Source organism: Paroedura picta, chromosome 11, assembly GCF_049243985.1.
Source record: "Paroedura picta isolate Pp20150507F chromosome 11, Ppicta_v3.0, whole genome shotgun sequence".
In the NCBI taxonomy this organism is placed as follows: domain Eukaryota; kingdom Metazoa; phylum Chordata; class Lepidosauria; order Squamata; family Gekkonidae; genus Paroedura; species Paroedura picta.
The window spans coordinates 15,086,556-15,110,891 of NC_135379.1; the positions used below are offsets into that span (position 1 = coordinate 15,086,556).

Genomic DNA, 24,336 nt, shown 5'->3' on the forward strand with positions numbered 1-24,336 from the left:
CAGCTGGTTCGGGATCTGGGCAAGGTTTCCTGGGCCGTCTGCTTTGAACAGCACTGCAGATTGTGCCAAACAGCCCCCCGCCCAATCATAGCCCAGCTCTGTCAAGGAGCTGATCCCAGGGAAAGAAACCTCTCTTCAGGATCAAGTCCCATATTTGCATCAGAACTGTACTGGTTTGGAGCCGCATGTGCTCCTTCCCAGTAGACCTCTGAGAGAGCCTTGTGGGCTCACTGGAGCTGTAAAGGTAAAGGTATCCCCTGTGCAAGCACCGGGTCATGCCTGACCCTTGGAGTGACACCCTCTAGCGTTTTCATGGCAGACTCAATATGGGGTGGTTTGCCAGTGCCTTCCCCAGTCATTACCGCTTACCCCCCAGCAAGCTGGGTACTCATTTTACCGACCTCGGAAGGATGGAAGGCTGAGTCAACCTTGAGCTGGCTGCTGGGATTGAACTCCCAGCCTCATGGGCAGAGCTTCAGACTGCATGTATGCTGCCTTACCACTCTGCGCCACAAGAGGCTCTCACTGGAGTTGTAATAAGGTCTAAATGTGCAAAAGCAGTAGAACGGTAAAATAGAGCTATTTAAGGGAGCACCTAGAAGGCTAGTGAATTTTAACTTTTGGGGAGGCAGGAACCGTCTCCCCGTGTCTACTCCGAAATCAGGAGAGCAAAATTGCTTGCACAGTTCTCTGGGCCCTGGCTGTAGTGATAGTCAAAAAGACACCTTGGATGAGGCTTATGTTGCCATTCAGTGTTCTGCCATTGTCTTGGCTGAGCTATGAATGAGCAGGGACACAAGACAGGGGAATGAGATTTTCCTCATTCACCCCTTATTCGTAGTCTGGTATTTGTGCCTCTGCGTAGTAGAAGATTTGGCGCCCACTCAGTCCCTTCCTAATATTCTCTTGCTGTTGTGTGTGACGCAGCTCACTAGAAGTCACTTGAGCATCAAAACGAAACAGTCAATAGCAGCTCGTTATTTTAAATTTAGGGTGATTCTGTTGGATTATGTAATAATGTAATAACATCGGGGAATATATACAAGCCTGTTATTTGTATTATATTCCCAGGAGATTTTTGAAGGTGCTTTTCGGTTTTTCTAAACCTACCCTAATTTCAGTGATGGCAGCCTTCCCTCCTTTCCCACCCCTTGCACTTCCTTACAGATTGGCCGCAGTAAAATTCACTGCAGGAGTCCTTTGTCCATTTTGAACAAATAAGTAGTGTTTTCAGCCAAGATTTTCTGCCTCAGCTGATATGCCTGACCTTACAAATGGGTATTTCAGGGACCACCTCTCTGAATGTATTCCCTAGAGCAGGGGTAGTCAACCTGTGGTCCTCCAGATGTTCATGGACTACAATTCCCATGAGCCCCTGCCAGCAAACGCTGGCAGGGGCTCATGGGAATTGTAGTCCATGAACACCTGGAGGACCACAGGTTGACTACCCCTGCCCTAGATTGTTCTTCGAGCCAGTAGCACCAATCCGCTAAGGATCCCTGGCCCTATAGAAATACGTCTGGCCTTAACCAGAGCCAGGGCCTTTTTAGCCGTGGCTCCTGCCTAGTGGAATGAGCTCCCCGGGAGATCAGGGCCCTAAGTTCCACAGGGCCTATAAGATGGAGCTCTCCTGCCGGGGTTAAGGCTGAGGCCTGCCAGAAAGCACATCTAAATTCTGGGCCTCTCTCCCATCCCACCTCCGTCCCCTCCTTTCCCTCCGACTCCTCCCTACATATAACATCTTTGCTGGCTAAAATCGCTACCAATCTCAGTAATTAGTGATGGTGCAGACAGTGGTTCTGTTTGTGATTTTAGTTTATTGATTCCGTTTTACTCTTATGTAAAGTTTATTGGTTTTATTACGGTTTATCTAATTTGTTGTTCACTGCCCTTAGATGGCAGTATCCGAGAGGGATGGTATATAAATCATTTAATAAACAACACCCTAACCCTCAGTGGATGTATTTCAAATGCCCACCTTTTTCCACTATAGGAGAAGATTTTCTGAACTTTGCTTAGAGCCCGCAGCATTAAAACAACTGCAACTAAAACATGACTGAAAGCTTTATAAAGAACAGCTAACAAGAACAATGGGTGTTTTAAATTAGCTGCTGCGGTAGACTATGCTGTAATTTTTTCCTGGAAGTTCCTTTTGAAAAAGGATAATTGATAACCAAGAGAATCACACTGATAAAATTATTCAACTGCTTTAAGTAGTCCGACTTTTAAATATTTATGGCAAAAAATGAATTTGAAGGGAAATATTTTAGCTGTGCACATGATTCTGGGCATTATCTCTGAATTGTCAGATCTTTTTTGTCATCTGAAATATTTCCATTAAATTGCCTCATCTAGTCTCTGTCTGCATAAAGGAAACACTGCTGAATTACCACGTCTCTTTATCCTTGAAAAATGCTGTCAGTTTTTGGAAAAGCGTACATGTGTGCCTATGTATTCATTGCCTAACGTTGATGCTGCAGGCCTTCCCTGTCTAAAACAGAGCCATCAGTTACCGCTTCAAAGCACAATGCAGTACGTGCAGATCTGTTCATTCAAAGAAAAGAACAAACCTCTGTTTGTGAACGCCTTCCACTTTGAATGGGCCTTTCAAGAAGCACAGCGTATTAAGATACACAGCACCTAGGACTCATGCATATTAATTATTGCAGTGTAACGTGCTTCTGATCTGGATTCCTCCAGTTCTCAATTCTGGAAGACTCTTCTATTTAATATTCTGACATTTCGCAGATCAGGATCTCCTAGATTAATCATCCTGCAATGTCTGTTTTGCATCTTGGCAATTTTTCAAAAATACAAAACAGAACTGTCCAAATTCAAAGACTCTTCGAGTGCTGCAGGATGACCCTTGTGACTATAAAGCAGGGGTAGTCAAATTGCGGCCCTCCAGATGTCCATGGGCTACAATTCCCAGGAGCCCCTGCCAGCAAACACTGGCAGGGGCTCATGGGAACTGTAGTCCATGGACATCTGGAGGGCCGCAGTTTGACTACCCCTGCTATAGAGACTTAGAGATGCTGGATATGTACAGAGTGTGATGACTTATATCAGCAATTAACGGAAGCTATAATTGGTATATAACAGTAACAACATTTGAAGTATGGATTTCTTACTTTAACAGAAAGCTGGATGGCTCGTCTTACTGGTGCTTTTTTTGCTTTGCCTGGAGATTCATTATAATGTGCTTGTTGGAGCTCTCCCCCTACCCTAATTTTGACAAAATTGGTTTTGTTTGTTCGGATTTCATTTTAATTGGTGACTCACTGATTTGACAGCAGCCAGATGGTTTATAGAGCTTTTAAAAAACCAGATGACAGAATCCCTACTTAAATGTAAATTATTTTTTTGTTTTTTAAAAAAATGTATTTCATGAAAGAAGAAAGTTGCACTGTCATTTTATCGACCCAGTGTAGCCTTTAATCCTTTCCTAGACATGATGTAAATGTTTTGGGACATGTCTTGTCAGTCATTATGTTGTCCCATTAATAATGTGAATTTGACAATGTGTATCCTGGAATTAGTGTGTGGGGATTCTTTTCTTTCTTTTTTTTAAGAATTATTATTATTATTTATTTGCTAAATGATTGTATATTTACTCAGTCTGTCCTGGAATGCCACTGCAATATCCGTGCCCCTCACAGTGCCATCCTCAGCAGAGTTGTCCCCCTGTAAGCCCACTGAAATGGGTGTCCTTAGAAGGATGTAACTCTGTTGTGGGAAGCACTGTTAGGCACAGTGTTATGATATCTAGTGTTGCCCTGACAGAGAATATTGTGCCTGTCGTAATTATGTATGTGCTGACACAGCAAGTCTTGGTGCATTATCTTCATGTGAAATCTTACTAATTTGCTGCATTATGCACTAATTTGCATCTGCTTTGCAGATGAACCAACTAGCCCTAGCATTGACCACGAGGTTGCCCACATTCCAGCCTCTGCTGTTATTTCAGCATCTTCCTCACGAGCACCCACCATCACAACTGTCCCTCCTAGCCCCACTTCTCTTGTCCCTTTAATTCGACGTCAGCTGTCACATGACCATGGTAAGTTTTCTCGACATCTTGTGATTTCCAATTGCATTGACTAATCTGCTGCTCAAATGGCAGTGCTTCTCAAACTGATACACATTTGGTATTTTTTTTCTTGTGCCACTTCCGTCTGAAATGCAGAGGACCTTCTCATTAACAACTTGCACCTGAGGTGGATTGGAAGGAGGGAAATTGCTTGGGAAAAGGGGGACATGTGTCCAAGCACAGTGCACTCAAAGAAGGGAGGAAGGGAGAAAGATCTTTGCTAGCCAGTATCTCCTTTGCTGTGCAGGGCATGGCCATAGGCTTCCTTTTCTGCCTGGCATGGGGCTCATCTGGGCCATGTGTGTCAAAGGAGATGTGCCCTGGCTAAGCCATGTGAGGCTAAGTTGTGCACATTCTTCTCTGCCAGTATGAGGCTCAACTGGGTTGGCCGTGATGAAGCAGACATTGGCTAAAGCACACCGGTCTTCCTTTCTTGCCCCACATGATTGTTGGTGGGGCTGCAGGCTTCCTTTGCTGCCTATGATAGGGCTTGCCAGGGTCATACACAATAAAAGAAACGCTGGTCTGGCCAAGCCATGTGGATCTTAAGTGCATGCCTCCTTTCCTATTCAGTACAGGGGTGAGGGATGCCATTTTGTGCCAGCAGCAATTCTTCATGGGATGAGGGCTGTTTGTCTGGGGTGAGGCTAATTGGTTGAGGGGTCAGGTCATTGGGACTCAATAGGACTTTCCCCACTGGCCTGTCTACCCCTTGAAAGATCACGGAATTCTTGTCCTAGAGAAGTATGCCTCCTTAGATGCCTGTTTATAGACACCAGCTATAGGTAGTGTTTTTTCCCCCAGAGAGCCTTTCCTGAACTTTTAACTTGAAGATGGGTCAAGAGCATGCTTGTTTGCTGTTTTTGTTGCTGTTTTTAGTTTTGGATTGCCTTTTATGATGGTGCCACTTTGATACGTTTTAATAAAATGCTTTATGATGTTAACTTATTGTATATAGTCTTGCTTTTATTATGCAGCTTTCAGTTTTTGTAATTCCATTTTCTTTATTGTTTAGACATATCATATCAGATACTTTTGTGTATTGATTCTAATTTGTAATCCTATTTCATTGTTTATTAGATGTTGCATGGTGTTGGGCTGCATCGTTGTATTTCCTATAATCCTCTTTGAGTGTCATTGCTGCTGCTTTGTCAGTTTTGGATTGCTTTTTCTGATGGTGCCATACAGATACAGTTTAATAAAATACGTTATCACGATATCTACTTATTGAATGCATTATCCAGTCTTTACTACATTATTTTCAGTTTTTGTAATTCCTTTTTTGGTATTTTTAGACATATTACATCTGTTTTTTTTTTGCATTGTTTTAAATTTTTAATCCTATTGCATTGCTTATCAGATGACTCGCGTTACTGGGGTGCATTGTTGTTTGTCATATAATTCTCTTTGAGGAAAGCAGGCAATCTATGAAGAAAATAAAGATGTGATATAAATATTTCTCTTAAATAATTTTTTTTTACAATTACAGAATGCTTGAGAACAGATGTTGAAGATGGCCAAGTAATAACAAAAAATGAGAGGTCTAAATCTTATGATGAAGGACTGGATGATTACAGAGAAGGAAAAGTGTAAGTAATTATGAAACAATGTGCTCTCATCGATAGGTACATGCTTTTATCAGACTTCGTATTCCACAAGTATGGTTATGACATCTATTTTCTCTCTTTAGGTCTCTAAAGCATGTAGCTACCTTCAAAGGAAACAAGGTCAGTAATTTCATATTCAGCTACAAATTGCAGAAATCAGTGTAGAATCTCCATCAGGGTTGCATGTTGCTTTGAACCACTACCATGAACAAAATGGAGAGAAGGTGCAGGCACTAAACATTGTAACAGGCATATAGGTTTACAAGTATATTATTAATTTCATAATTACTGCATATGCTGTGTTACATATTTTGTCATTTTTGCATGCCAGCTATAGCTTTTAATATACCCCAGTTTAAGAGAGCATTATATCTTACAATGAAGAATAAAGGATATTTTTGTTTTAAATCTACTTTCTTCTTATATTCAAAACTTGTTCTCGTGTTCTCGTATTGTATTATATTTATATGACTTACAATACATCTAAATACAGCCCTTTAATTGTTTTGCATTCTAAATTTATCTTCCATAATAAACACTGCCACTTCTCCTCAAGTTGACTAGTTTTTCAAATAGGTTGTTAATTTCGCCATTACTGCATAGTGGGCAAGATTGTTTTCCCATTCTTCTTAGCTTGGATAAAGGCCTGATTTCCATTTTGCTGCATAAAATATTCTAGCAGCTGTCATATATTCAAATATTTCTTCCCAAATTCTGGGCAGTTTGTTAGGCAATATTCCTAATGGCATATTCTTAACATCCATAGGGAATTTAAATTTTAATACAGTCCTCATTTTCCCATGTATTGGGGTCTTCACATGGAAACACAAGGGAGGGAAGTCATAGGTCCCTTCTGGGCTCCCAATCCAGGCCCTATGATGAGAGTTGAATTCCCCATGGAGAACTCACCAGCTTATGTCTGATTGTGTGAATGAACCTGGGTAAAAACCAAATGAATAGACCTAGCAAAGGGCAGTGCAGAGTCCAGCAGCTACTAGCTATGGTGCAGGTGACCTGAGCTGACCTACCCACCTTCAACCTTCAAGAGACAGAAAGAAACTAAGGCAAGGGCGGGTGGCATATGCATGCGATCACACCTTGGTTTTTTAACTGCTGTTTCTCAATGACATTTTTGTTTAGGCTCCAGACAGCCAAACGTCTTCGGAAAACTCAGGGTCCAGAAAAGCTTCTTCTTCAGAGGTCTTTGACGATGTCACCAAGGAAGGAAGCCTCTATTTTCGACAGTTAGTTCCAGACAAGGGAAAGGTATTGCTCTTATTCACATATACCTGAAGGGTAACGTAGAATGTTTAGGTCCCCCTAGTTTCTGAGCAGTGTAATTAGTAAGAACACAGAGAAGATAAACAAAAGGAAGGGATTTCTTTTGCATGTTAGCTTCTCTACATTTCCACAGGGAAAACACATGGCTGTTCTCATAGCGGGTGATCCCCGGCTATCAGCCCTGCCGCATTAACAGGAAAGAGTTTATGAATGGAGGGGGGAATCCTAAAACAGAATCTGTGAAAATACTGTCTGTTTTTCCAGTTCCTGTCCTCCTTCAGGATCTGCCCTGTTTGTCTAGGAAGGCATTTAAGCAAGAGCCTGTTAATGAAGCTGTCAGAAAAAATGGTTCTGTTGTACAAATTGACACATCTATATGACTTCAGGCCTATCAGTTTATTTCATCAGAGAACTTTACTGTGATAAATAACTGGAAGGCCAGGATTAACCCTCTGTGAAATGTTTGCATCTTTCATTCTGCCTTTCTCTTTGTTTTAAATTTTAGACAGTTAACTCTTGAGACTTTTTGAGGGGGGTTGGGGTTGGATTTTGACTTGTGTTAATCCATATCATGTAAATCTATGTTTTTGTTGTTAAATAAATATCGACATTTATCCTAGTTCTTATTTTTCCCCAGAGAGTGGGAGGGAGTATCCGGCCATGGAAGCAGATACATGTCATTCTGAAAGGCTGTTCCCTCTACTTGTACAAGGATAAAAAAGAGCAAACAGTTCCATCTGAAGACGAATTGCCGATCAGTATCAATGCTTGCTTGATAGACATTTCGTACAGTGAAACAAAGAGGAAAAATGTATTTCGGCTTACCACCTCAGACTGCGAATACCTGTTTCAGGCTGAAGACCGAGATGACATGTTGGCATGGATTAAGGCTATACAAGAAAACAGCAATTTAAATGAGGAGGTTGTGTGTTTGCTAAGTGTTTATCTCATGCTTCTGGTGTGTTTGCTGCTGGTGTTTATCTCTTGCTTCTGGTGTGTTTGCTGCTGGTGTTTTATTTCTTGCTTCTGGTGTGTTTGCTGCTGGTGTTTATCTCTTGCTTCTGGTGTGCAGTGATTCATCCAAATGTTAACACATCGAAGGGAAGTTGATGCTGTGGTGCAATTGGCCAGTCAGCATGAGTAACATTCTCCTTGTTATTTTAGTCATTCTTGTTCTTTCAGCTGCCCTTCTGTCAGGTCTTGTTACACAAACTGTTCAGCCATAGATGATGATTTATGTTTCAGCCTTAGGTTTTAGGAACACCCCCCTCCCCCCCCCAAAAAAAAGCCTTCTGAGATACAGTAGAGGGGGGAATACCAGAAGACCTTACTTGAGCACAGGCTTTCACAAAACTGGGGTTTCTTTATGGCCCTGGAAGGGTTTCCTGAATTGGCTGGAAGTTAAATATTTTTTTATTTATTTTTAAAATTTGTTAAACATTTATGGGGTGATATGACCATATATGGTCACAATCCACCCATCCCTCCCAAAATGGCCAGTGATGGGCCTGGAAGGGGTGGGAAGGGGAGGGTCTTCGGGTGGGCGTGTCCACAGCTATGCTTCTCAACCATATTCTGCACGATTGTGCCACTACTAGGGTTTCTCGAAACCTGAAGCATGTTTCAGGGGGTTTTAAATAAATGAAACAATAGGTAGGAAAAACGACTGTTGTAAGAGGAAGTGTATTGGGTTTCATTTTGCAACTGTGGATTCTGTATAGAACAGAGTTTGAGAGAAATGTTTCTTAAAAAATTAATTCATGCTTTCATGAGTAAAGTGGTGGGCAGGTGTGACTATAAATAGTTGGAGACTTTTACGACATTAGTCTCAGTATTTCATTAATTTAGTCTGGAGCTGCCTTGCATTGTGGAATACCAGAATTATTCCCAAGGAAGAGCATTTATCCCAAGTTTTCTAAATTACGTTTTCATGTATGGTTAAAATGATAGATAGATATACGCAGAAATACACTGTGCTTTTGAAACTGACATTAGCATTAGTTGTGAAAAATTTCTTTAAAGTGAAATGTAATTCAAGACCCCAGGTAATTGTGGTAGAATCATAGAGAATTGGAAGGGGTCATATAGGGCATCTAGTCCACCCCCTTCTCAATGCAGGATCAGCCTGAAGCATCCTTGACAAGTATTTGTCCAGCCACAGCTTAGACTGACAATGAGACTGTCATCCTTGCTGTTTTGTGTATAAAATCAAAGGGTGATCTCTTATGACAGATTTTGCAATATAATTTCAATTGTGCTTCTTGAGATTACTCTTTAAATCAAATCATGCTCTATGGGAATTTTAGCTTCTAAATCAGATTCATAGCTGTTGTTGGTTTTAATGCGAGGAGTTGGAAATACTGATTTTCAACATCCAACAGGTGCAAACAGCTATACTGCTGAGACAGAGGCACCCAAAAAGAAGCACACCCTTGTGTTGTAAAATACAAACAAAGAGAAAGAAACTCTTTCAAAATTGTCTCTTGGACTGCTGAATAAACAGTTCCCTACCTTTAATTTTTTTAGCATGCAGAAGGCTAATCTTGAAGCAGTTTCTATCCCCCCCTCCCCGTAGAAGTGTGCAGTTGAACTTTTCTGTAGCATGCAAGTAAACAAACCAAATTAGAACCCCCTTCAAAGGAACCAGTAATTCAGCAGCACACTTTCCTTGGGATCACCTTCTGAATGTGGCTTGTTAATATTCAGGTGGCATGATTCAGATCAGCATTTGTAAAAGAGTTCTACATTCCTTTTTACAGGACACCGGTATGACCAGCAGTGACCTAATCAGCCGAAGGATTAAAGAGTACAGCACATTGATGAGGTAAGTGGCTGGGGTGCAATGTAACAGACCAGTTGGCCTGATTATTACAGTTCTTCTGCTTCTGAATAATACAGAGTTTTTTTTCCTCCCAGTGCTGCTTCAGGAAAAGTAGAGCCGCCCCCAAAGCCCCCTCGGCGGCACCGAAAACAGCCTCCGCCTAAGCCACCAAGGCAGAAATTCAAGGACACGCTACTTGGTGCTAAAACTGAACCAAGTAACCAATACCTCCATTCTCCAAAGGAGGAAGCTGAAAGTAAGTTTGTTGGTAAAAGTAACTATGCCATGTGTAGTCGGGAAGGACAGTGGACAAGTTCATATTAAGGCCCTGGGCACACATGGCATTCTCATTGCCCGTTGTAAGGGCACCCAGGGCTTCCTAGCATCTTTGTCTAAGCATGATCCCTGGAGAAGAGCCTAATGCTAGGAGCGATTGAGGGCAAAAGAAGAAGGGGATGACAGAGAATGAGGTGGCTGGATGGAGTCACTGAAACAGTTGGTGCGAACTTAAATGGACTCCGGGGAATGGTAGAGGACAGGAAGGCCTGGAGGATCATTGTCCATGGGTCGCGATGGGTCGGACATGACTTCGCACCTAACAACAACAACAAGCATTCATTCATTCATTCATTCATTCATTCATTCATTCATTCATTCATTCATTCATTCATTCATTCATTCATTCATTCATTCATTCTTTAATGTATAGCCCAGCACTCCCATTACCAGTTCGTGGAGGGTAACAGAATTATAAATCCCACAATAAAATCCCCCCATAAAACCTCAATACATTCTGGCAGTGGAATAAAATACCCACTGCCCCCCCCCCCCGCTCAACAGAAGGCCTCAGGGGGTTAATAGGGAGGAACAAGATGATCTCGTTGACTCAGGGAAGGGCAGACCTTATCTGCCCAAGTGTGCAAATACAAATATATTTAAAATACTGCATGTTTTAAATGTCAGATGAATAGATGGTGTGCGTGAATCAAGAGAAAATGAGTTGAGTTTGTTAAATTTTTGACACATCATATGTGCAGATCAAACATCAGCAGTTAAAGGTAACGAGCCTGTACAGACAACCTAGACCCCAGCTTCTCCAGTCTAGATTGCAGAGACTTATCATTTGCCATCTTTGCTAGTCCTGTGGAGGAGCACATGGCATATGGTGTATACAGCACCATCGCTTTCATTGACTCTACTACCAAGTAAATTGATTCTCGTTTCAGTGCTGGGTGTATTGGTAGCAGTTGCTGAGGTAGTGGTGAAGCTGTGGCCTGAAGATGAAAAAGTTGTGGTCGAGGTCCTGATCTCAGATTTAGTTGCCATTTGGCACCAACAGCCTAGACTAAAGCCACATTACGTATGTGGTTCAGCTATGTATGTTGTGCCCTCTGCAGTTTTTGTGGGGAGTACCTCATTCAGTTAACTGTTCAGACACATTCAGTCCATCTCTCAGTCATTTAAAACAAGGTAGTCAACCTGTGGTCCTCCAGATGTTCATGGCTACAATTCCCATGAGCCCCTGCCAGCAAACGCTGGTAGGGGGTCATTGGAATTGTAGTCCATGGACATCTGGAGGACCATAGGTTGACTACCCATGGTTTAAAACACACACACACAAACACACACACACACTACCCCTAACGTCCCTTTTTGCTTTTGTTCTCTTAAGAAAAAGATGAGACCAGCCCACCAAAAGACAAAGGTACATGGCGAAAAAACATTCCCAATATCATGAGAAAAACATTTGAGAAGAAGCCAGCTGTAGCTGGGACCTTTGGAGTCAGACTGGATGACTGTCCCCCGGCTCAAAGCAATAAGGTATGAGTCCTACAACAACAGCGATTTTACTTTGAAAATTCCTCCTGTGTACACAAGCTGTTGTAAGGCCTACGTTGCAAAGTCACCGTCTGCTTTTTGGATTTTTCGCCCCCCCAGTACATACCTCTAATTGTGGATGTCTGCTGCAAGCTTGTGGAGGAGAGAGGTCTTGAGTACACAGGTATTTACAGGGTTCCTGGAAATAATGCTGCTATCTCAAGCATGCAAGAAGAGCTCAACAAAGGAGGAACTGAGATTGACATCCATGATGACGTAAGTTGATGTGCTTTGTTTCTCTCTCACACTTTCAAAGATGCCGCTGTGTGCAGACTAACAAGAATGTTCTCTCTCAATCCTTAGAAATGGCGAGACTTGAATGTCATAAGTAGTTTACTGAAATCGTTCTTTAGAAAGCTTCCAGAACCACTCTTCACCAATGGTAATTTTCTCTCTTTCTCCCTCTTAAATCATTAAGAAAACACAACTACCCAGGATTATACATTGTCTATGATGGCTAGTTTGTGAATAATACCCAGTTTATTCTGGGGACATCTGTTTCTTATCCCATTGAGAAGAGACGCTTTGTGCTTGATTGACAAGTGTCTTGATTGACAAGTGTCTTCCTTCCCACTTGGTTTCACTGCATGAGCTTGGTTGTTAAGCACCCATTCCCATTCATTTCGGTGTTTTTCAGGTTCAGCCATCTGCCCTTGCTCATTCGCATCCCACCTCTCATGGGCTTAAAAGTGGCCTGTATGGTCTCACAGGTCAATTGAAGCTTACTACCTCCTTATTGCAGCCTGTCAGTGTTTGACTGTCTCCTAGCTTTGGTAGTCCTTGGCCACCACAGCAGATAGGGAGATGCATTGAGTCCATGATGTTGTTGCTGGTCGTTCCATTTGCTTTGACAGATCACATGTTATGGGGAGCAGGTTGATGAAGAACTGAAGAGTTATGAGTTGAGTGGCCATGTGTTTTAAAGTAGTGCTCTTACAGAGGATGCCACCTGTCCCTGCTCATGTGTCTTTAACATCAGACTGACCCAATATTAGGTATGCTGACAAAGCTTTTCCTATCACATAGCTCCATGCCAGAAAAGGCTTCATGTTTTCTAATTTCTGTGCACTGAGCTGCTGTCAAAAAAAAAAAAAAAAGACAAATAGTAGCTGTTGGAGCTAGAGAGTGTGTCGATTTATAGACACCTCAAATGGGAACAGTGTTAACTTTTTTGCATGACATTTACTTTAATGTTTCTCGGAAACCTTTGCAGATGGCGTTCCCAAAGTCTCAAAACAGTAACAACAAAATTGTAACAAGCCAAAATTATATAAATCGTAGTAAACCAATAATGGTCAAATTGTACTGTCGAAATCTCTATTTACCATGGAAATACTCCTTGTACCCTTTTAGACCGTTTATGCACTGAGAACTTCACTGTCCCAGCTCCCACGTAGGAGCACAAATCTGGAGCGGATGAGGCACACCGGGCCAAATGCTCCCCATTGTGGGTGCAGGAAGAGGTGGGGCAACCTGCCACAACTAAAATCTAGCCTGCAGCCCGGCATGAAACCTCCAGTGTGTAAACAGTCTTACAGAGTTATTTTTGACACAGACACGTGTCTTTGGATTTGATAGTAGACAAGAATGCCAAGGCTCATGCAGACTCCATGGTCTCTTTTCAGTTTGGTCTTTAATTTCTGTCCCGCCTTACTTTTATTGCAACTCAGGGCGGGTATACACAGGAGTCCCCCATGGTCTCCCATCCAGGTTTTAAAGAAGTCTCAGACCAGCTTGGCTTTAGCAGTGTAGATGCCTCATGTGCCTTTCAAACGTACTCTAGCAACATTCCTCAGATCACACTGCTGCCCCTACGTATCTCTTTGTCCAAAGAGGAGCCTCTGTGTTACACCTGTTGGGCTAAAGGAAGGAAGGGAAATTGGACAGGCTGTATACAGTAGCTTGCAATAAAGTAGTTTTCCCCCTTTTTGCCAGACAAATATGCGGATTTCATAGAAGCAAACAGAAACGAAGATCCCATGGAACGGCTGAAGACGCTAAAAAGGCTGGTATGCCGATTCTGCGCATGTACTTTGTCTGATGCAATGCTTTGGTGACCAGCGTGGTTGTTAAATTCTGTGTTGAAAACATGTGTTTCAGATCCGTGATTTGCCGGAGCACCATTACGAAACGCTCAAATTTTTGTCTGCGCATCTAAAGACCGTAGCAGAAAATTCAGAGAAGAACAAGGTCAAGTCCATTATGAGTCTCAGCGTTTGTTTATGCGTAGATGGACTGGGGGCTAGTGTTCATTTTGAAGCCATGATACTGTGCGATTTTTGAGCATCCGTGCAGAGTTCTTGAGCATCTGTGCCTTTACAGTGTACCTTTTTGCTCTACCTGAAACTATTATGTAGGGCAGCGGTCCCCAACCTTTCTCAGGTCAGGGACCGCCTCCGGGATGAGGGGAGAGCCGACGGCCTGGGTGCTGCGCAAACGTGCACGCGCAGTCACCGCACATGCGTGTTTCCGCCACCAGGTGGCGCTAACGCACATTCATGCAGTTGCCGCGCATGCACGTTTTCGCCACCAGGGGGCGCGGATGTGCATGCACGTCAACTGCATGCATGCGAGTTTGCGTAACCTGTGTGCCGGCGGCTGCACCTGCCTCTTCCCTTCCTTCTCGCTGTGGGCGGGGGGAAGCAGGCGTGGCTGCCGCCGGCCCGGTTGATAACCCCCGATGTAGGCCTTCCGGGTCTGGTGACATTTAAGCAGCCAAAGTCCTTGCCAGGCTGTGTGGCGGAGTGGCTGGAAAATTCATCATCTGTTGAGCGGAGGGCTATAAGGTTAAAATCAGTTGCAGGAGAAATGTGTGGAGCACATAAGAATTGCCATAGCTCATTGTTGGAGCACATTAAGTTGCACATCTGCTATTCTCTTCAGTGCCTAGAAGAGTTAGGAGGCTGCAACCTTAATTCCTGTTGTGAAGTACTGTGGAGCTTTTTACCTTTGGGCTGGAAGAAGGGAACAAAATGTATATTGGAGCTGCAGAGCACATCTTTTGCATGTATGATGTTCCAGGTTGAGTTACCTGTGACATTTCAACTTAAGGCAGCTTAGAGAAACAAGAAGCAGAAAAAACAGTGTGATTCCGCTTCATGCAGGTTCGTGTACATGTTAGCGTCAGGAGGGTCATTTTTCTCTCCATCACGTTTCTCTCCCGCCTTCCCTCTTAGATAGAAGCTCAAGGTGGTGTTCATAGATCTCTCCGCTGGTGCTGATGGAGCTAGTACTTAAACTAAACCAACAATAGGCCAAAAACATCTTCAGGCAGAAGATCAAGGATTTTGGTTGGCAAGAGGACATAAGTAATTCCCCTGGTTTTCTAGCATCAGGAACAAATATGTAACAACTCCGGCCACCTATCTATATAACCTTGGGAACAGTAAGCAGAGAAGAGCTTTCGGTCGTGCTGGATGCTCAGCCTTGCCTGCAGCAGTACTAGAGGGCTGGCGTAAACAAATCCCTCTCTGTCAGAGACAATGCCTTCTATTCCACTGCCTCATACATCATAGAATCATAGAGTTGGAAGGGGCGTATATATGGTACACTACGTGACAAAACGATACAGATTATTTATTTATTTATTTATTTATTTATTCATTCATTCAATTTATTGGCCGCCACTCCCAAAGGCTCGTGGCGGTTCACATATGTCCTACTAAAACCCCATTAAAACTCCATTAAAACCCCATTAAAAACGGTGATTTTTTAAAATAATAGCCGTATGTTTACAAATTTTATATAGATTGCTATTTAAATTGTGATTTTATGATTCTTAATTTTTAAACGCATTCAACACATCACGTTGTATTTTGATATTCCAGTATTGTACTGGTTGAAATGACTGTATATAAAGTGTTGTTGTTGTTGTTCATCTCCCCTCCTCTGTTTAGCCCAGGGGTAGTCAAACTGCGAATGCTGGCAGGGGCTCATGGGAATTGTAGTCCATGGACATCTGGAGGGCCGCAGTTTGACTACCCCTGGTTTAGCCTCACAACAACAGACCTGTGATGAAGTAGGTTAGAATGACAGAGCATGGCTAGCCCAAGAGATCTGAACCTCACTGTCCCGTGTCCTAGTTGAACTCCAATTTTCATATGAGGCCAGTTTTGCTGTTGCTTTGATTCACTAGGGGGTGAGTATCTGAAAAGGCTTTACAAAACCTGGTTCTCAGTGAGGACAGGCGTTGAGGTTTTGTTTGTGTGTGTGTGTTTATTTCATTTGGATTTATTAAAAGAAAGACTTCATCCATTCTGCAAGGGGGTGAATCACACCTACTCTCCTTGTCTTGTCAGATGGAACCAAGAAACCTGGCAATAGTATTTGGTCCAACCCTCGTGAGAACATCTGAAGACAATATGACACACATGGTTACCCATATGCCTGATCAGTACAAAATCGTAGAAACGCTTATCCAAAAAGTAAGTGAATCCATTTCACCTTCCCAGAGTGCATAAAGTTGGCAGACCTGCTTCCTCTAGCTAGATCAGCTTTGACTCTGTTTCTTCTCCTTTGCACAGCTTGCGCCTTCTTTTTCTTTATTTCTGCAGTGTCCACATTTTTGTGACTTTGGTAGGGGTTTTTCTTCACTTCTCTTATTTTCAATTGTAGCATGACTGGTTTTTCGCAGAAGACGACGAAGAACCTCTTGTAAGTACTGGTCCTTTTTAACTCCCTCTTCATTTAGGCCCCTCAGCTCTGCTGTCTCTAAAATGAGTCCATATTTTCCCTGTTTGTAACTTACTCTTCACAAGCAATTTACTTGCTCTTTACTGCAAAGCAGTAATGACAATGCCCATTATGGAGTTAATTTGTCGGCTTTCTCCTCTAGAATCAGCCCCACCTCCCATATTTGGCTTTTCATGTGTGTGTATAAGAGCTCCTGAGGAGACAGTGTTTTCGGGGGAGTAGCTAACCACTTTCTAAATACTGTTAAGTCATAATGAACTCATTAACTTTGAAACGATGATGAAGAGATCTCTGTTTATTAACTGTAGACAGCAGTTCAGGAGGAAAACACTGTAGAGTCTCAGCCAGTGCCAAACATAGATCATTTACTCACCAACATTGGAAGGACGGGAGTATCTCCTGGAGACGTATCAGGTAACTTCTGCCTGGACAGTCTGTAGGCTAGAAAATTCTCTTCTAATGATTTGTTTTAATCTTCTTCTGTTTCCTTTCTTTCCTAATAACTTGATTATTTTTTTTCCCTTTCCAAACTGATCATAGAGAACACTGTAAGGCAGGGGTAGTCAAATGGCGGCCCTCCAGATGTCCATGGACTACAATTCCCATGAGCCCCTGCTGGCAGTCCATGGACATCTGGAGAGCCGCCGTTTGACTACCCCTGCTGTAAGGCATGTTGCATGTGACATGGGTTGGAATGCTTTCTTGGTTTAAGAGAAGGCCAGTTCATGAACAGTGAGTAGATCTCCGCATGCTCACAACTGTGTCATTAACCATGATGATTGCTCCATATAACTCTTACTGTGAGGTGGATGAGTTATCTCGCAGTTGCGTGAATGGCAGAAAGTTTGGACCGTCCGCGCTCTGTTCAAATGATGCTGACTTTCAAAGTTAGGAAGAACAAATTAAGGTTTTAAAGTTAACTTTGCTTGACAAATGACCAGCATTTCCCCCGCCAAGTATATTGTAATAGGGTATGTTTACTAAAACGTGACTTGTTTCTATTTAATAACGACCGTCTTTATTATTTGGCTAAGTACTGCTGCTGCAAACTTTCTTGGCGACTTTCCCCACACACCGCCACTGTACTGTTCACTAACCAAGCATGTTGTTTCTCACAAACTGTTATCCCTCTATTTCTAGTTTGTATTTTAGTTTGTAGAAGACTCTTTTTTTTCAGCCGTTTATTGAAACAATCCCTCTGTCCTGATGTTGAAACAGGAGAAGTGGGAGGAGTCTATCACACGGTGATGTCACTAGTGGACTCTGTGATGTCACTAATGGACAGCTGGAACTGTAGGAAGAAGGAAGACTGTTGCCCACACTGTAGCTGCCTTGTCTGCAGAAACCCCCGTTTCTTGTAAATGCACAAAGGAATAGTTGATCTGTGCTGTAAATTTTTTTTTCCTTTTGAAGAGTATTTTGAACAGATCAATGCTACTTTTTAAAAGTGTTTCTGCTGTTTCTTATTATTTCTGAAGCAGACCCTGAGGAGAAATAGCATGGTATGGTCCACCAGTCTTTCTAGTCATTAGCCATGTGTCAAAAGGGGCAGGGCATGGGGGCTTAGCTCATTAATTCTGAGGTGGGGAGGGACCCCCGGAGATTTGGAGAATGTCAAAGTAAACCATCTGGGTGCTGCATTAGCCCCTCCTTTTACCCCCTGATAACTATGACTTTTTTTTTTTTTGCGAGAGTAAAACTATGGTGTCCATTTTCATTTCATAGTAGCGCTTCTTTGTGTGTGTGGTTTTTTTTTTCAAGACTAAGCACAAAACTGATAGCTGTGGAAATCTAGCTAGGGACAAATTAAAATTTCCTAAACATGAAGCTCCAAGGGACCCCTAAATGTGAAACTGGGGTGTCAGAAAATAGAACCCCACTGACAAAATCCCACTCCCTACCCTCTACCCAAACATGCTTGACAGAATACAAATATGTCTCGTGGTAAGAACCTGGGGAGGAAATTGTTTCAGAATATAGCCAAAGGCACTTCTAAAGAAATTGATCGCTGAATTTGCAGGAATGTACTGAGTACAATCCTGAACAGGTCTCTCAGCTGCGGTTTTGCAGGGCTGTGTACTTAGAACATTGAATAAAAATTAGTCTTTCTGTTCTGTTTTGTTCAGGGGAGCAGGGTTCTTTTGCCATTTTTGTCATTGAGCTGATTCTGCCTACAACTCACGGCATCCTTTCATGGCGGTGGCTTTCTGTGGTGCGGCTTGCATCTTTGTGAGCTCTGACTATCCACTTTGTTCTGATTATTTTAATTTTTTTTTTAAAATTCAGTTTGCTCTCACATTTTGTGCGGTGCTTGTCTCCTTTCATATGTCTAGCGTTGTCTTGAGCAAAAAGCGGGCTTTGAGCAGCGTTGACTAAAAGTGTTGCCTTTTGCTTTTATCGACAGATTCGGCTACTAGTGACTCTACCAAATCTAAGGTAATCCATCGCATTTGGGTTCTTTGCTGATTGTGCATGACTTGGGCTGATGGTGTGGCATTTATTTAGGCTTGTCATTTGGAATTTTGCACCCCCCCCCCCCCAGACTTACAGGCCTGTTCCTTCAAGGAGAGTGCTACTCCATCCAGAATGGGCGATACTTAAATTCATAATCTTTGAATGCTGGTTTTTTCGTCTCATCCTCCTTCATTAAATGTCTGCAGAACGTGGATCCATTAGCAGCATCTGAAGAAGTGGGTTCTGGTCCATAAAAGCATGAATAAAATTATTAGCCTTCAAGGTGCTGTGAGGCTCTTATTTTTTTTTTCTGCAAGAGACCAACATGGAATTAATATGCATGGAAATTCCCATGTCTGTGGAATCCCTTGAAGATGATGGGGAAGAGCCATTTAACCTGGAGGGAGGTTTGAAGCTTCGCTCTGTGGAGGGCATTATAGGGGCAGGATCCAACCCTATGATTTTGCACAACTCACTGCCTGGAAACCAAAATGGATGTCAGTCCAGATGTCCAGGCAAGCTGTAGCTTGTGCAAGCTGTAGTTTGCTGAGAAATAGAAAGGTATCAGCAGTCGACCCTTTGTCATATAGGTCTGTAGGTCATTTTGGGGTGGAGTCTAGTCTAGTATCATTGGCAAGCCAGTGTAGTGGATGATTTTGTACATGGCTTGGGGAAATCTGGGTTAGTCTGTGAGTACACTTCAGAGTCAGATCAGTGGGCTGGATCTAGATTTAAACTTTCCAATGACAAAATGTGTCTTCCCAGATTCTCTCTGAGTTTGCTGATCTGCACGGAACAACTCAGGGTGGGGAGAAGAGTCTGCATGCGGCGGAAGGAATCAGCAGAAATTAAATCTGAAATTAACTTTCAACCTAATCTATCTTGGTGCATGTGACAATAAAATAGTATGCTACTCTGAGCTTCTGGAGGGAAGGGCATGTGAGAAAAAGCAGAAAATAATTCTGAGTTTTGCATTCATCTTAGCAGATTGCATGGGTAATATGTATATATATTAGAGGTTCCAGCATTCTCTTCATATTCCATTAAAATATGATAATTCATTGTGTTCAGAGAAGGGACAGTAGATAAATAGTTGCCTTCCTTGTGTTTCAGTTATATTAGTCTTGGGTGAAGTCCATAAAAGAATCCAAAGTCTGTGGGACAAAGGAAGACTATAGCAGGGGTTCAGAGTATTTCTAGTGTTGGAAGAGTTGTGATATACGTAGCTACAGAAATAAATTAATGAGGTTATGTGGATTCACACCAACATATTTGTTTACTAGGGGCAAAGCCCATTGCTTCCAGAATTGCAACAGCCTGTACGGTGTCCTTCCTGGGTGCTGGCCGTCCTCCCCGATCCCTGCTTGAACATGATATCCAGCATGATGAAGCGGTTAAACGCAGATTCAGATCTCAAGGGCTGGGTCTGATCCCCCACTCCTCCTCCGTGTACAGGAAGTTGGGTTGCCAACCTCCAGGTGGGGCCTGGAGATCTTCAGGAATAGCAACTGATCTCCAGGCATCAGTTCCTCTAGAGAAAATGGCTGGAAGAAAGGCGGAGGAAGGAAAGAAAAGAAAAAAAAGATGGAGGGAGAAAGGAAGGAAGGAAGGAAGAAGAAGAAGAAGAAGAAGAAGAAGAAGAAGAAGAAGAAGAGTTGGTTCTTATATGCCGCTTTTCCCTACCCGAAGGAGGCTCAAAGCGGCTTACAGTCGCCTTCCCATTCCTCTCCCCACAACAAACACCCTGTGAGGTGGGTGAGGCTGAAAGAGCCCTGATATTGCAGAAGAAGAAGAGTTGGTTCTTATATGCCACTTTTCTCTACCCGAAGGAGGCTCAAAGCGGCTTATAGTCACCTTCCCATTCCTCTCCCCACAACAGACACCCTGTGGGGTGGGTGAGGCTGAGAGAGCCCTGATATCACTGCTCGGTCAGAACAGTTTTATCAGTGCCATAGTGAGCCCAAGGTCACCCAGCTGGCTGCATATGGGGGAGCGCAGAATCAAACCTGGCATGCCAGATTAGAAGTCCGCACTCCTAACCACTACACCAAACTGGAAGGGGAAGAAAGAAACAAACAAAGGAAGGCTAAAAGGAAGGAATCTTTTCTTTCTCTCTTTCTCCTCAATCCAGGAAGATTTAACTATTTTCCCCCTCACTCAAAGGCCAAGCTAACTTTTCCTCAGGGAACCTGGCTTCCAATTGCCACCCCACCCCCTCAGGGATTCAAAAAGAGCCCCTCCCATGACTAGGGAACAGAATCTATTTGAAGGAACCAGCAGCCTTTTAGAAAGAATTCTCATAGATTTAGCATAACCCATAGAATAAAGATGGGGGGGGGGGTGGAATCCACGGAACTGTATGATCATAGGCCTTAGATCTGACATGTTTCAACCCTTGCTGGGTCTTCCTCAGAGATCCAATTTTTGACACGCATCCATTGCTGAAATGCAAAATGCACAAAGCAGCCAGTAAAATAAACAAACTATAAGAACTTTTTTTTTTAGGGTGACAAAGTCAATCAAAATGGATCAGATGGAAAATGTCCATTTATCAGATAATAGTCCCCTTCTTTCAGGTTGCCAAGAAATTCTGATGTATGCCCACGAAGTCAGTGCATGTAGAAAGGCAGGTGACAAGCATGGTTTTATTTTCTGTCCTCTCCCTGTTATTGCTTTAAAAAAACAAACAAATTGTGTCTCTCTATCCAGGGTTCTTGGGGAACTGGAAAGGACCAGTATAGCAGGGAACTGCTTAAGTCCTCCGTCTTTGTATCAGCTAGTCGCAAGCGGAAAAAAACAAAAGAGAAACGGCATCCCAGCAGCTCTGAAGACGAGTTTGATAATGTGTTTTTCAAGAAGGAGCCTGGAGAACACTGTCCCAGTGGCTCAGCTAATGAGGAGGTGCCTAAAGACGAGGAAGAGAAGAAGGATGGGAGAAAGAAGACAGCAGCGGGTCTGAAAGAGAATAGTGTTAGAAAATCTTCTGCACCAAGCAAAGATGAAAAAGCGTGGCCAAGGAAAGAGAGGGCACAATCAGAGGATCCCTCATCAACTTACCACCAGAAACCTGTGAGATCTCCAAATCTCAGCTTTCGGATGAGTACACCTAAAGATTGCACAAAGCCTCCAGTCTTGCATGCCTCTACCCAGACAGAAGAAACAATCTCAGACATGGGTTCTAGCCTCAGCAGTTCCGCCCAGGCTTCTCTGCAGAGATTCCCCAGTAAGAAACTGGCCCACCCTGAAAATAAATGCAGTGAGGTCTCAAGGGCTGATGTGAGCTCCATCACTTCGGATTACTCGACAATCTCGTCCAGTACGTATCTAACTGGCTTGGATTCCACTATGCTGATCTCTGAGATGCAGTCAGTGACGGAGAGCAGAGGAGAGGAGGCTGATGACGAGAGAAGTGAATTGATCAGCGAAGGCCGCCCCGTGGAAACGGACAGCGAGAGCGACTTCTCTGTTTTTGCTGCCAGTTCAGCTGTGGAAAGGCTGTTCAGGGGGAAGATGCCGGGCAGGGTGAAGGGCAGCCGGAGGAACTCTGAGGAAAGTGAAGTAAGTTGCACCGAGGGAAGCTTGACGCCAAAGTTGGACAGCCGCAGGCTCTTCAGTTCACACAAACTGATTGAATGCGATACGCTTTCTAGGAAAAAGTCATCCAGGAACAAGAGTGACAGCGAAGGCTGTGGGTACGCCAAGTGTGAGAAGGAGGTGTCGTTGTCCAAAATGTTTGACATGAAGAAAGGAAAGTCAACCAGCAGCTTAGCGACCCCACCCAGAAGTGAGCCCGAGAAGCAAGAACATTCGTGGAGGCTGAAGATTCCTGAAAGGTTCAGACGGAGGATCAAGGCCTCTGCCGATGACATGTTTGGAGTGGGCACTCAGAATTCAAACTCTGCAGAGGTTGCCAAGAGAAAGAACATCAGGCGAAGGCATACTTTAGGAGGCCAGAGAGATTTTGCTGAAATCATGCAAGAAAATTCATGGAAAGTCCAAGAGAAAAAGCCAGACAGGGAGGAAGACTCTTCAGCCGTGAACCGGCTGAAGCCCAAATGTCCAGCACAGGACCTCTCGATTTCAGCCTGGCTTGCACGAGAACGTTTACGCACGAGCACAACGGACCTTAATACGGGTGAAAGTGGAAAAGCCCAACTGGAGAACATTAGCTTAGCAGATTCGTCAATGACCGAGCTCTCGTTGCCTGGAGAGACATGCACAGAAGACAGCAGTAGTCCTGGTAGATTGATTCTGGTTCATAGAGCCTTAGTGTCGGGACCATCCCAGCCTACACTAGATCACGTCAACGGAGAAGGCTACCAGAATGTGAACAAAGGTGGCTTTAGTCCGGTAGTTGATGCCCATCCTCATAAACTATCTGTGAACCAAACAATTCGGTCTCGGTTTCACCAGTGTATTTGAAACGGAGCAGTCAATGTCCACTCCAGCAATTCAAATAGTGGCCTCACTGTTAATGTGTCCCCAAATGTTCTGTAATTATTTATTTTCTGTACTGTGGCATTTTGCAGCTATCAGATGAGGGTGGTTTCATCAGCCTGTGCTGTGGAAGAGTTTTTACAGAACATTAATACTGCAGAACATTTAGGGGTGGGGGGGGAATGTGGGAGAAAATTTAGAATATATAATAAATAAATATATAAATATATATATATATATATATAAATAAAATATATTTTAAAGAAAAGTATATTTGATTGCTGCATACAAATGTTGAACAAAGCATCTAATGCAAAATATGTAATGTGTACATGGTTTTTATGACTGACAATTGGCATTCGTATGCAGGAAAAAAAATGTCGTTTTGGGTTTAGTCACTAACAAGTGCCTCATTGGGGAAAAAGTTCATTTGGTTTGGTAGGGTGCCATAGTAGTTGTTAAATTAGATGTTAATATAAGCAAATCCATTTGACTGGTAAGTTGTTTCATGACATTAAAAAAAAATTAGCACAGGTGGTTACAGAGCTTCCATTCCTTAGGCATTCCAGTTGGATTTCTGAGTTTTATATTCCAATTTTAATACAGTTTTTTGAGTTTTATGTGACTTGAATTTTTAATCTTTCTGTAAAATAAGTAACTTAAATGTACATATTCCATCTGTATCTTTTCCTCAGATACCAGATTTGATATAAATGTTGTAACATAGACGTGTAGATAGTGAACCTGGAGGGAACTGGTTTCTTTTATTGAGAATATAATTCTGCATGAAGACTTTAATGACTCCAAACCTGTATTATGCCTGTGTGCATACCCACTAAGACACTGGAAATAAAATTGTTTTGGTTTGATTCACTGTGTGGATAGACTGTCATTCTAGAGGGAACAATCAAAAAAATTACAAGTTTAGATCAGTGGCTTTCCCCATAGAAGAAAATAAAAGGAGGATAGTTGAATATTTGTGGACATCTGCAATTAAGATATGTGAACCATTTTGGGCATGGCTAAATTGCACATGTTTGCTTTTAATTGGTATCATCATTTAACAAGAACAATAA

General features: G+C 42.8%; 1 protein-coding gene across 5 annotated transcripts in view; it reads left to right on the plus strand.

The window, feature by feature from the left end:
* The window catches only part of ARHGAP21 (Rho GTPase activating protein 21), a 120,082-nt gene extending 95,953 nt beyond the window's left edge, over window positions 1-24,129 (plus strand). For 4 of the 5 annotated variants that reach the window (XM_077304038.1, XM_077304035.1, XM_077304036.1 and 1 more), the window contains 17 exons: window positions 3,902-4,060; window positions 5,580-5,679; window positions 5,781-5,817; window positions 6,838-6,963; window positions 7,616-7,900; window positions 9,738-9,802; window positions 9,895-10,055; window positions 11,472-11,620; window positions 11,738-11,893; window positions 11,981-12,059; window positions 13,613-13,686; window positions 13,778-13,867; window positions 15,976-16,101; window positions 16,292-16,330; window positions 16,678-16,783; window positions 18,774-18,805; window positions 21,533-24,129. In XM_077304038.1, the coding sequence (XP_077160153.1) occupies window positions 3,902-4,060; window positions 5,580-5,679; window positions 5,781-5,817; window positions 6,838-6,963; window positions 7,616-7,900; window positions 9,738-9,802; window positions 9,895-10,055; window positions 11,472-11,620; window positions 11,738-11,893; window positions 11,981-12,059; window positions 13,613-13,686; window positions 13,778-13,867; window positions 15,976-16,101; window positions 16,292-16,330; window positions 16,678-16,783; window positions 18,774-18,805; window positions 21,533-23,245 (3,497 nt within the window). In that variant the 3' untranslated portion in view covers window positions 23,246-24,129. The remainder of the gene's footprint in view (window positions 1-3,901; window positions 4,061-5,579; window positions 5,680-5,780; window positions 5,818-6,837; window positions 6,964-7,615; window positions 7,901-9,737; window positions 9,803-9,894; window positions 10,056-11,471; window positions 11,621-11,737; window positions 11,894-11,980; window positions 12,060-13,612; window positions 13,687-13,777; window positions 13,868-15,975; window positions 16,102-16,291; window positions 16,331-16,677; window positions 16,784-18,773; window positions 18,806-21,532) is intronic. The other variant, XM_077304037.1, reaches the window with a different exon arrangement.
* Window positions 24,130-24,336: the final 207 nt, after the last annotated feature.